The sequence below is a fragment of the Pteropus alecto genome, unplaced genomic scaffold (assembly GCF_000325575.1).
Source record: "Pteropus alecto unplaced genomic scaffold, ASM32557v1 scaffold14, whole genome shotgun sequence".
Classification (NCBI taxonomy): domain Eukaryota; kingdom Metazoa; phylum Chordata; class Mammalia; order Chiroptera; family Pteropodidae; genus Pteropus; species Pteropus alecto.
The window spans coordinates 11269214-11283181 of record NW_006436810.1 but is presented as its reverse complement, the minus strand read 5'-3'; the positions used below and the strand labels follow the sequence as shown (position 1 = coordinate 11283181).

General features: G+C 39.0%; 1 protein-coding gene across 1 annotated transcript in view; it reads right to left on the bottom strand.

The window, feature by feature from the left end:
• The window catches only part of CDH7 (cadherin 7), a 109381-nt gene extending 97838 nt beyond the window's left edge, over positions 1-11543 (bottom strand). The window contains exon 1 of the mRNA XM_025048078.1: positions 11145-11543. Within this exon, the coding sequence (XP_024903846.1) occupies positions 11145-11354 (210 nt within the window). The 5' untranslated portion in view covers positions 11355-11543. The remainder of the gene's footprint in view (positions 1-11144) is intronic.
• Between the last annotated feature and the right edge of the window lie 2425 nt (positions 11544-13968).

Below are 13968 nucleotides of genomic sequence, written 5' to 3'. Positions count from 1 at the left end.
ACTTGTGGGGTCATATCCCATTTCCTTTTACATTCTACATGTTTCTCATCAGAAAACAAACTGAAGTCTTCCTGCTTCTCTTGCATCGAACATTCCAGATAGCTCCAAAATAATCTGACCCCTTCCACCCACCTCTTTTCTCTTTATTTCCTTCTGCTGGGTTTATGGTAGATTTTAAAACAGAGCCAGGACCGTCAAAGGGATTCCAAGGATGGTAAAGTCCGTGGCCCAGGTCACCGGGCTGGGAAAACCACCATTCAAATCCAGGCCTCTCTGCCTCTGGGGTCCCACATCTTCCCAGGAGATTAGACTGTGTCCAGGAGATAGTCTAAGAAATGGCAGTGGCTTCGGACACTCCGAAAGGCAGCCCCAAGGACACAGTGCCCACTCAGACGCATCGGATTCAATAACGTGGATAATGCAGTGTCCTTGGCCCACAGCTGGGCAATGTGTCAACAACGCAGCGGGCTGTCTTTCTGCCTGGAGGACAGAGCCTACGACTTACGAAAAAGGCCATTTTATCTTGGCGGGAAGGGTCAGTAAAGCAAACAGCAGCCAGCTCAAGAAGTCTGCAGAGGTTGCTACGGCAGAAGAGATGTGAGGCTCCTAATTTAACATTTTTCCGAGGAAAACAATATTTAAAGAGATCGATTTTGGTTTTCCTAGTTAATATTCAATATTATAGCTTTCTTTTAGCATAGTCACTCGTTATTTTATGATCGTGTATATTAAGTCTCAGATCTTGATTTTTCCTCACATTGTTTCCCTCCAGATGATAACAGTAATGCTAGTAACAACACTAACATAATAAATTAATACGATCATGGTTTGTGTTAATGACAGAATTCATACCAAGAGAAATAAACATCTTGATTATTTTTTTTTAATTAACTAGATCAGTTATAAATTATTAAAGTTTCATCCCGATTGTCGCCCTTCGGGACACTGAAAAATAAGCTCAGCTTCGTCTAAGGACAGTTCTGGACATGACGTAAGCAAAATGCTCGAGATGAAGAGTTGCTTAACCCTCTCAAGCATTCGTTTTAAGTGGGGGGAGTGCGAAAGGGCCGCCTTCGAATATTTTAACAGCTCAAAGTCATTTGAATTCACAAAATTCAGAGTTGACCTAGAATTCACTGTCTTCTCCCAACAGCAGTCACTGCGCCTCCCCATTTCGCAAGGTCCCCACGCATCCGATGAGCACTCGCTGGCGACGTCCACAGGTGCCAGGCTTGGACGGCCAGCGGCCCTGTCCTCACGCAGCTCACTCTCTCCCTTGACACTTCGCCTCATGCCTCCCTTTTCCTTTGCGAGCTTACAGCAGCCCCGTGAGGTCGTTATTGCTGTTACGATTTCCTAAGAAAATGAGTTAATGCGCTATTTGCTCAAAGTCACGCCGCTGGTGAGCGGAGGAGCCAGTTCTGAAGTCCAGCTCCTGTGATGCTGATACGTGAGTTTCCAGCACGAGCCCTGCCCTGACGAACACACCTGAGGCCACCTGATCACCGTCAGGGACACCGAACAAAGATTCCTGAATTCAGAAAGAGACGAGAGCGGGTGAGCTTCAAAGCCCTGAGCAGCTCGAATATTTAAAAAATGAGAAGAGATTATTTTTCTTTCTGATGAAAACAGCTGACATTAATATTTAGATTTCAGTATTGAGGACCTATGTAATTTGAAAAAAAAAATCATTATATGCGATAGTGTATCTCACAAGCAAAAGTACGTAATTTTTTTTTTTTTTTTTTGCTAAATTCCAACAACGCTCATTGTTTGGAAAAATAATAAAAAGAGTTATTGCCATGACTGCGGAAGCCTCTGAAATAGTTTCGACGCCTCCTTGCTTACATTTCCATTTCTCCCACACATCATGCAGCTCTGGGTAGAAAGTCAAAAATGAAGTGCTGTGAAAAACTAGATTTTATCGGTTTGCTCAGAGTTTGAAATCAAACTTAAACATAAATCAGAAGCTACGGACCGTGTGAAGAAAGCAGCAATCAGAAAACAATACATATATAACAAGATATTAATCATTTGACTATTAGGGATTTTTTTAAATCATAAATTCCACTGTGAACTCTTCACTGGATCTGAAACAGAATGCGCTTCCTCCTCTGACCTCGACCCTGAATCCTCACTCATTTGTAGGTCTTTTCCACCACCAGTGGTCCTCACTTCTCCAACAAATGATCTAATCGATGGGAAAAACAGTTTCCTTTCAGATCATTACACACAACTGCGCTCCCACACTCACCGAACACAGCTGTTGTGTCATAGGTAGGAGCCTAACTGCAGGTGTTAGTTACCACCATCGACCAAAAAGACAGCTTATCTTTTGTAATAAAGCTTGTATTCCTAATTTCCACATCAAGCTTTATCCTATCCCATCATTTGATACCAATCTCTATAAAAGGCACTTTTCCAAGGTTGTGTATCTGCTCTACGATTTAAGTTACTTTTATTTTACACATGGCTCCGTATTTCTTTATTCACTCCACGTATGATTTTAAAATTACAATTAATCTCTCCCTATGTGCTACAGCCATCTATTCCATTAGTAATCATTTTTTAACTGTTGATTGCTTCATTCTTCTTAAATGCGATTACACTGAACCCCAATGACTAGAACTTACCAGTACCTATTTCTCCTGAATAAGCAAAATTAGCCACCTAAATTCAGCTCTGTTATGATTCAGTTGAGAAAATTATATAAACTGAGTGAAAGAGAGAGAGTGAATATGAGATAGAGTGCCGAGTTTCTCATATATATTATGGGGGAAAAAATGCCGACTTTGACGTCTTCATTTCAAAGAACCAAGTGCAGAATATGTAATCCTGTACTCTCCACACACACTCTGCTCCACTGCGGACACTTAAATGACTCACAAATCAGAAAAATCTAATTTAAGGATTTAAGGATGGCTTGACTAATTTCGCTAGTGATCATCACAGATCTTTCAAACGCACATCTGCGGAGCATTATGTATGTGTTGTCCAACTCTTGATTGTGTGTTTTCAGTTAAATACCTTAAAACATGTCAGCGTTTAAGAAGTAAACATTCGAAGGGAAGCGTTCTTATCAGATAACTGTGCACTGTTTACACACAGAACTTGCCGGAATGATGCGGCCGTTCTGGTTCCTGTGATTACTGCTCCTGCCACACAGCCCCATCTTGGGAAATTACTCTTCTTCTGCATTTCTCTTACAGAAGACAAGGATTCTAGCTTAACCAGAAGTGTAGCTGGCTTCCCCATATTGTCTTGCTTCTCTCCCCCATATATTTTGGGCTCTCTTTTTTTGTTGTTGTTGTGTGGGACAGAACAGAAGATAATTGCCCGGTTTGGGGTCTGAGAAGACCTAATGCCAGCTGAATTCAACATGAGTATTTTCCTGGCAATTTCTTTTCTCTAGTGTCATTTACCGGAAAGTGTTCAGACCCTCCCTTAGACTGAAGTGTTAAGCTACAAGGTGCCAAAGGAAGCTGGGCTGACTTTTGAGCATATCTCAAACCAGGCCAACCTCCACGGGTCCGCACCAGTTCACTGGAATATGGCAGGGAGGGCCAACTAGTTATAAATGGTCCTTTATTTTTTAATACATCTTCTGGGATGGGCTAATGGTCTTCTTACTTATTTGAAAGTGTACTTGCATCAGTTCAAACTCCTTAAGTGTATTATATTTCACATACCAAAAAACTAGAATTCTCCAAGGATGAGATTTTTTTAAAGAACTGAATGAAAGTCCTAAGTATTTTCTTTCTAGACTCTCAATCGTTTGTTCTTGTTGCACATTCTATCCTGGAAATTTCGGTTTTAGGATTCATCTCTAATATTTCTCTGTCTCAGCTAAATACTATTTTAATCTTTCCATTATTACCACTGCTTATTATACTAAGTATATTCAGCTTCAACATTTGTTAAATTTTAGGAAGTGATATGTAATGATTTGAGAGCCCTGTAAGTGTATCTAGTTTTCTTGAATACGTGTCATTTTAAAGCTAAAGGTTTCAAAAACATATATTGAAAGGGCTTGATAATAATGCAACGAAACCTGATGCTTTGCAGGAAAATATGTTTTTATAGTCGTAAAACATCTTAACATTTTTTCCAGAAATTTACTTTCCAGAACTGATATAAACATCCAGATTAGCTTTCTAATTCTTCTAAATTTTAGCTCTAATGATGGTCCTTTGACTCCGCTTACTTTCCTTTCAAATGCATATGTCACCTCATCTCTAATATAAGAACACCCCCTTTCTAACTCACGAGGCTTTTCTGAAGATTTAATCAGTGTTGACTATGAAACATAAATGTTATAGGCTCTAAAAAATATCATTAGGAGGAATTACTAAATCTTTTCAAACATTGAGTATAATTCCATTCATTGTTTAGACTCCAACTCTCTTGGGACTATATTAAAATATAACACATTAGACTGCATCCCTTTCAAACCAGCAGCAGTATTTACCCCAACTTGTGATTACAACTTAGATAATTTTATACCTTCTTCAAGATTTCAAACCTTTCAGATATGTTTTGTCAGTGAAGGAATCTGGCAGACTCCCCATAGCCAAGTCATCAAAGTCAACATCACTACGAATGAGTCATATCAAGGTCTTGTAGCTCCTGACGAGATCCTGTGAGAAAGGCACAACATCACTGCGATGGTTCTCTTGCCAAAACTACATCATGGGAAACGTATACAGTTGAGAGGACACATGACACCAACCCAGACTGGGAGATGTGCTCCCGTCACTGGTCGAGAATGACGATGAGAAGAACTGAGAAATTGCCCCAGACTGAAGAGACAAAGGAGACAAGACAAGGGCCAGGCGTGATTCGAGACTGGCTCCTACCAGAAAATCCACTTTATTGTACCAGCTGGAACAATTAGAATATGATGCCTTGATGGGTAATCAGTATTATGCCGATGTTAATTTCTCGGCTTAAATACTAGGTGCAGTCATGTGGGATTAACATTTGGAGAAGCTGAGCTCTGAAATAATACTTTGCAACCCATGCGAAAGTCTGAAATGATTTTCAAAATAAAACATTTTAAAATTGTACCTAGGAGAGGTTAGACATTTATTATGTTTTGGAGCGTTCTTCGAAGTACTGAGAAACTTGTGAGTGTAACCTAGGTTTCGACTTACTCATCTTTCTACTATATCAAGCTTCCTGCAACAGAGTATTAGAAGGCTCTGTCCTATTTCTCAGAAGATAATTTTTTTTTTTTTGCTTTGATGTGAGGATTGTATTAAAGGATTATAAAATCACAGAGGTATCCCATGTATCCTCATGCAAGTCCTTGTTCACGGATGCGTGAATCCATCCCTCTGTCTTACCCACCTCTACGGCTGTAGATGAGCTGCAGACTTTACTGCTTTCCCTGACCATCTGCTCACCTGCATGGCTGATCAACCAGGCTGTGAATTTTATTAAAAAGAAGAGTTGATTTTTTTAAACTCTCCTATCTACTAGTGCAATACCCATCACAGAGTAGGCACTTAATGAGTATGTGAAGAAGAAAGTAGAAGAAGGAACAGAAAAGACAGGCTGAACAGCATGAAAAGAGAAACTTTTGGGGTACAATGTTAAGCATATTTATACGAACTACTGTTTCTCTCTACTGATCATAATCACTATGATAGATAATCAATATAAATAATGCAGATTTCGTGCAGATTAGAATGAAATTTCTCGCAATATAGTATTTATTTATATATGTTTGAACCAGCAAAGGTTCAATGATTGTCCTGCTGTTTATCTAATTCTGTCATTTACCTTGGTGAGTTATATCCTGTGACTCTGTACAAATGAGCACTGTGAATAAAGCTAGTCAAACAATTATAGTGCACCTACTATAGAAAGGCTCCATATTGTCATTTTAGTTTATGTCTTATTTTGCACTTAAAAATTCAACATGAATACAATGTAAAAACATAACTAGTATAGACTTTTTAAAAGAGAATGTTTGCTTTTTCCATCACCAAATGGGTGACAAGTGTGTATAGATACAAGTAAGCATTGAAGAAGACAGCACTTTTAAATGACTTTGACCAGCAGAAACAATCAGAAAACTCAGAGCCAATCTAGACTGTCCAGTTTCACTAGAATTAGGTTTATAACCGTAAGCCCCCCTCCTCCAACTTTTAGCTATGTAGTCTCAACTGATAAAGTCTCTGGCAATAATCTTCATTTCTAACCTAAGACAACTCGGAAGAGAAAATGAACAACCTTAAACTGAATTAATGGTAGTTTCTGCATTTTAGTGGCAAAATCAGAAATATTTTAATTCATTATGGTTGAAAAGAAATAAAAACATTCGATTGTTAATTTTATGAAGAGAAAATGTATTCAATACATGATAGATACACTGGAGTATTACAGGAACTAAGGATAACTGCCCAAACGTATTTCTAAAAATCTGAACTTATTTACATCTCACAGAGCTGATCCCTGTCCAAAGTCCCTTTGAAGCCACCAGGAATCCCACATGTCTATCAGCAAGGTAACAAGAACGAGGGTTTTCACAATTCTCTCTGGTTATGAAGATATGATGAAAATGGTTTTCTACACAGACATAGGGAAAACACACTGCATTTGCTCTCGTCTAAGACTGGAGGCAACTTTAGATATTGAGAGGACACTTTTGTCGTTTTTTTCCCCTCCAAAATCTATAAAATGTACATTTCACCATGATGACTATGCTCTTCCTTAAGTAATAAATATCTAGGATTCATTCTTTACTTTTTGTGTATCTAAATATAAATCTGCCCAGTTAAGGAATCTAATGCCTAGCTCGATTTTTTCTTTTTAACTCGACCGATTTTCAAGATGAACATTTCTTTTCTGGGACACTGAACCCGGCTTTAGTTATCAGGAGACACAGAACCTCGTGGTGAGAGATACTGCTGAGGTGTAATTAACATGCTCACCAACACTCTTGAGCAAGCTGAGATTTAAAGCTGAGAGCATCTCACGCTGAATTTCTATGTCTTTGATTTTGACTGGGATAATAGGAATAAATTCTCCCTGAATGAGAAGGGAAGGAAGGGGAGTAGCAGAAAAGACAAGAGTGATGGCAACAGCTAAAGAAGCAGACTGTGGAAGAGGCACGGAGCACACATTTCCGAGATGGTAATGGCCCGGAGCACAGCAATCGGCTGGCAGCCCATTACAGGGAGGAGAGATGGAAAACACTAAATACGTGGAACAGAGGCTGGGTCGTTTTGTAGACAATTTTTTCTTTTTTTTTTTTTTTGTCGGATTGTTGAGGGACGTTAAGTGAGAAATGTCAAGGTGAGGAAAAGACTGGAAAAGTACAGTGTGTTGCAGTGAGATGGCTGGGAACTGCCAGTCGACGGCCAGCTCGGGCTGATACAAAGTCACAGGGAGACAAGGAGGGACTCTCCACTTCATTCTCCCGAAATGAGGGCAAGACAACCGGCGACTGAGAAATACTCGTAGTGAAAGGCGAACTATTATTCTCTGAAACGGAACTCCATTATTAACTATAGTTAATAATGCTGGATTGTATTATTGAAAGTTGCTGAGAGAGTAGTTCTCATCACAAGAAAAAAACGTCTTTGTAACTATGTGTGATGACGAATGTTAACCAGACCCATGGTGATCATTTCTCAACATACACAAATACTGAATCATTATTTTGTACGCCTGAAATTAATACACTGTTAGATGTCAATTATACTTCAAAAAAAAAAAAAAAGAACTCCAGCAGAGTATGATCTAATGACCCCTTTCTGAAGTCTATACCTTTAGAGTCAGTAGTTTATCAACTCATCTCACGGGGAAATGGTGGCATGCTAATGATAAAGGTCAGAGTCTCACACAGCCCAAAACCTGTGCCCTGGTGATCTCTTGGTGACGGTTCTAGAAGCACTACCAGCCCCCTTCCACAGACTCTTCTACTTTGGTCTTGAGTTACCATGTTAAGTAAACCCAGTGAATTGGCTAAAATAATAAATTCATGGGTCATCTTATGACATCATCATTCTCAATGTCTTAATGACCAAATTTTATTTACTGTGCAGTCATTTATCTTGTCAACCACCAGCCATTACCATGGTCTCCAAATTCGAAGGTCTAAAAAGATTTACAGATGCAATTTCTCTGACATTTGAAATCCCCGTGTTTAAGGATTGCATCATTTACCCATTGACTCTTTTTGCCGTAGTCGAATCAACTATGAGTATAAAAACATGATGTACTTCTAAGCACATATAACACAGACAATTCTTCTAATTCACTGCACTAAATTTAAATACTACTTAGTTATAAAATAACACCTGCTTTCATCTGAAAGGTCACAAACATAACATTTGAGATATAACACAATAGATTATCCATAACTCAGTTGATTTAAAATATGTCATAAAGTACATAAGTATCATAATGTCTAGATTAATTGAATGTACGTTCCAAATATCTTGATCTCATTTACTCCCAGTAAGAGTCTTGAATTGTAGATAGCATTATTCCCATTTTAGAGTTGAGGAAGCAACTTGCCCAAAGTTATACAACTAGTAGAAAGTAGTAGCAATAAAACTGAAGTGTATTTGACACACACTGGACTTACCCATTATGTGATCAAATGAAGCCATCAGGTTTATCAAGGTCATCATTTGTATTTTCCGAATTACCTAAATAGCCAGATTTTGCCAGAAAGAGTAGGAGCATGGCCATCTAACTAGTATAGGTTAAATATACGTCTGTGAAAAGTGACAATTACCTTCCTTATTTCTTCCCACGATGACCTGCCTATTCATTTTTCCACATCTTCATCTCTAATTTTTAGTTATCTCTGTTATAAAAGCTTCTGGTCATGGTCATTATCTCCCTCAACTTGGAAAAGAAAACATATGCATTTCACACACCCAAATGAATGCACCAAGGTCAAAGTCCTTCTCATACCTCTGCCCATCAACCTAGAAAGAGTCACTGTGTCATCTCCCACATACAATCTAAAGCCTCAGGTTCTCTGCCACCTCTTCCCAAGCAAACACGACGGGTCCTTTAAGGCCTTTCATTTGTCTCTCTAGTCTATAAATTCTCTCTCCATCTCAAATTATTTTACTGACTTTTTTCTGTATTTTAGTCACTTAAGGGTTTTTTTTTTAATGCATTTACCTCTTGAACATTTTACTGTGAGCTTCTGTGTTGAACTCCCAATATCCAGAATGCAAGACAAAAACACAGACTTGTTTCCTGTCATATAAAATCAGCCAAGTGATTGTCTCTGATAAATTGAAAGGGAAGCACGGAATATTTCTTGTTACCTAATCAAGGTACCACACAATTTCTCTTATGAAAATAGTAACAGCACTGCTCAGCAGTTTCCTGTACTTTTGGAATTTAAGCGTTCTTAGGGATATGTATTTGCATAATTTTAAATTGACTTATAGGGTGTAGTTGCATATAAACATTCCGAATTGTGAAGACTGTAAAATTTAAAAGGGTTTTTTAAAATTTTTAAATCACGTTTATTTCAAAATGTCAACCTCACTCAGGCAATTCCATTTAAAACTAAATTAATGAGAATATTTCAGTTGTCTTCAGAAAATTTTACATTCTGAGAAAAACATGATTTCACCTAACGACTACTGAGTCTTCCTGAATGAGTTGAATATCAGAGACCTGTCCGTTTAAAAAAGTTTGATGAATGTATTAAACGTTCACTAAAAAAGAATAAAATTGAGAGCTAGATTCTTAGTTAGCAACACTGCATAATGGTCACTGCTATCACTTTGTTTATAAGAAAACAAAGAAGAGAAATTGAGAAAGAAATTCAGTACATTTGCTGTGTATATGATGGTACTATTTATAAAAGTTAAATGGCTATGAAAAAATACATATGCACACAAACACTTGTGTACTTATCTTTTCATAGTGCAGAAAAATGCTGACTGGTCTAAAAAAAAAAGGCCTACTCCACATCCCTAGAAACCTTGAATTTATTCAAACACTTTTGTTTACAATAAATGTCTGTCGGTATTTGTAAACTATAGAGGCGATAAATGAAAATAATAAATATAATAAAGATTACCTTGATTCGTGCAGACACTCATCAACCCTTACTGGTGTTCGAATGAAAACATAACGCATGAAATAAACAGCAGAGATTCTTCGTCAATCATTCACAATTGAAAAGTCACTCGCGGATAAATTCATCGGGAACAGACACATAAAACTGACAAAGCGAAAAGTAACATGCAGAAGTATAGATTTCTCGTCAACGCACTCTCTTTAGAAGCATTCACCAGTGCTCATCACCAAACTGAGAAGTTCAGGAAATCTTTAAGATTATGAAAATATAATTCATAAAATTATGAAAATACGGAGCTACGACACGAGGATATCAGGGGAAACGCCACGCATCCTGAATGCACTCAAAAGAAATTTCCTCCCCAAATATTCAGACAAAAAGAAGCTGTGGGCGGTGGCGGGGGGGGGTAGCGGGGAGCTCAATTCGGCTTCACTCAGCCACCAAAGCAGACCACGAACCGCTCACCACTGGTCTACTATCACTTCTAACTGACTTCTGCTTAAATTCGTTTTTAACCAAAAGGAAATTTTTAAAAGCAAATGAAAACACCGTCCATCAAAATAAGACCATCGCTAGGAAAAGTAGGTTTGGCTTGCTCATAATTCAGAGATGACAGGCTCAATAATTTCATTTTTCACTTTTTAAACTGCAAGAGTCAGGGAAGGATATATAAGCTTATAAAGTTAGTATGGGGCACTGTTTACATCGTACCTCTCCAAAAGAAGCTAAAAAGTCACCTGATTATAAGAACCCGCCACTCTTCATTTCTTAGTGGATATTCTTGCTCTAATCTTGGAAATGGTTTTACTAGGGAGCCGCAACCGCGGTACAGCGGGCATCGGTAGAATCCTCGGTTTCTAGAAATAAAGCACCACTCCCTAAGCTATGGCTTCGCCGTAGAAACAATGCTCGTATTACCATTTCAGGGTGGCCGACCAACACCAAAAACGTCAGAAACCATTTCATAGGAGTGATGGTTTCCTGTTTTCCATTCCCAAAGCAAAAAATCAGCAGCTCTCCATCCAACCACAGGCATTCACAAGAATCGTTCGCGACCTCAAAAGGCCATGTGCCCTACCTTTCCTACATAGAGAGGGTCTGAACCCATGTACTCCTCCAGCACAAAGAACTGGTTCCACACCCAGCTGCGCTTGGTCCGGGGCCTCCCTGATGGGAAGTAGGGCTTTGATCTGGACCTTGAGAGTTCCGCTTGACTCATCCCAGAAAAGCACAGGAAAAGAGCGATTAGCTGCAGCAAATGGCAGAGCTCCGCTTTGCCCAACTTCATCTTTTTTTTTTTTTTCTTTCTTTTCCCTGTGTAAGAAAAAAACCTTGACAACAGAAAAGGCACAGTTCCAGTTGGCTTAGCAGCTCTTGCCTCCGGCAGGGTGTCAGCTGGGAGTCCAGAGATGATAATTTGTAGAGTCTTCGATCGGAATAGGTCACCACTGGGGGACAGCCTTCGCCAAAGAATGGTGTGAGGGGTGCCTGTCGGAGCAGAGAGGGGAAACTAGTGTCAGAAACCAAAACACATAACTTTTAACTTCCATTGATGAACTCCACATTGATTGTCCCAAGATAGTTATTTGTATAATCGTTAAAATAAAAATGACAGAAATTTTCAATAACGGTTGCCATATCTGTCAGTTGCATAAACACTGCTGATGCGGAATCATTCGCATACATAAGACAACCTGAAAATCTCGTGTTTCTTGTAGGGCAGTCTATTTGAACATATGGTTTATTGAATACAAATGGAGCAACATCAGTTAAAAAATCATTCTGATGCTAGCCTTTATTTTATTTTTTATATTACAGTTCCATTCATTGGTGTGAGACTAGGAAAGCAAAGCAGCTCAAAGCAGGGTTTGAAGCCAACGTACAGGACATATGCTGGTTTCAATCTCTCCTGTGAAACTGTAAAGAGAAACAGGGAAGGATGAGGTGCTTCAACACCGGTTGACTGATTCTGAGTCACAGCACACCAGCTGTTTTGATGTGTTCTGATTTGATTGTGATCAGCTGAAAAGCTCAGTCGTTTCCATTTTCCACCCTTCAGACTTATTGTCATGGATGCTGTGTAGCAACCTGGGTTAAGCTATCGCACTGCAGTTCTTTGTGATTCCAGTTACCTAGTGAGCATCTCCCAGCGTGGCTCATGAATACTGGGCCTTCTCCCGTAAACACTTAAGGGACTGGATCACACTGACCATCAGAGGGCCGAGGAAACTCAACTCTATTTGTAAGCTCCGTCATTGTTGGCATGCAGCCAGCAGGTGCTTTAACAGCAACGCGGAAAAAGGAAAACGTTCTGATGTCTAGATTATTATTTCAGTTACAGAATTCTGAATATGTAAGAGATAAAAAACCAGTTATAAAACAAACTTCCAAACACCCAAAACACAGAGGAATGAGAATTTATGACAAACTGCTCACTTAAATCACTATGCTGCACTTTGGTTTATGAATTCATTTGACTACCTATAAATAAATCAACAATAGAATAATTGAGGTGAAGGATTAACATTTGCTTTTTCTGAGGGAGAGGAGAAAAATAGTTTTAAGAACATAAAGCCAAAAGATAGCTCTCTATCAAGGCAGAAAATACACTATATAAGCTTTCCCATCTTTCTACCTGTCTCTTTGGTAACATGAATGTCTGTTACTCAGATGATTTCTGACAGTCAAATTGCTTATGGAAAATGCCATATATAGTAGAAAAACGGTGAAATTTATCAAATATGTTAAAATAGCCCACACAACTGGAAGGAACAGGTTGCATCAACTTTGAGCTCTATTCAAATGAACATATCTGTGTTACAGAGAGCTCTATAGTGTTTTGAAATCCCAGAGGGTATTGCACAATCCAGTGTACAGCTACCTGATGTATGCTGAGAACCACCAGAACAGGCCAACTATTACTGGAGCATACTAACTGCAGTCTGTGCACTGAATACATTCTCCCAAAATCCAGGTCTCCCATCTAAGGAGCAAAAAGGAACTTGGTCCATTGGAAAATCACTCTAGGGAGAACTAGTTGTTCCAGACTCAGAATTATCAACAGAAGAAACTTAGGGTCATGTATTGATATTCCAACATCAATGAGGCCCTTCAATGAGGTTGTAAGTTCACACAGCGAGGTCTGGACTAACCCACTTAATGGAGTGACGGAAGGTAAGAGGGTGCTGACACCAGGCAATGGCGCACTGGTGTATGGGATTGTCTGTGATGAGCCAGAAATCACAGCCAGGTACTCGTGGTGAGTGGCCTTAGGTAGGAACAGCTGTCAGCACGCCAAGAAGCATGGTGATGCTAGAGACAAACCAGGTTTCTGGGGACCTGGGTTAGAGTTTTAGTGACAGGACTGAGACTAGCATGTGAAACCTGAGGCCAAAACACATTTCCAGTATCACCTCTCTCCTTTCTCAAGAGAGAATGAATGTTCTCAGAAAAACAAGGACATAAATACTTTCAACCTAAGGCTCAATTTAAAAAAAAAAAAAAAATGGGATATGGCGACATTATTTTAGGCTACTTTCTAGATTGAGTGAATTTGTCTCAGTGTGAAAATGTATCTGACGTCTTAAAAACTAGGTAGCAAATGAACTTTTGGAATCTCAAATTTAGGGAGTTCTAAGTACTCACTGGTAAAGACTGGGCGTCAGAGAAAGGCTCAAGTTCTGAGTCGGTCATGTCTTTGCTATGCGACCTTGGACAGGTCATTCAAATTCCAAGAGGGCAAAGAGAGAAAGCAGAGAGAAAGCCTCAAGCCTCTCACTTATAAAATGAGAGTAATTGCGTCTACTTCATAGGATTAAATAAGCAAAACATGAAAAGCGAAGGATAGTGCTCAGCCCAACTAAAAGCAATAAAAAACAAATAGCTGTTGGGATGATTATTAT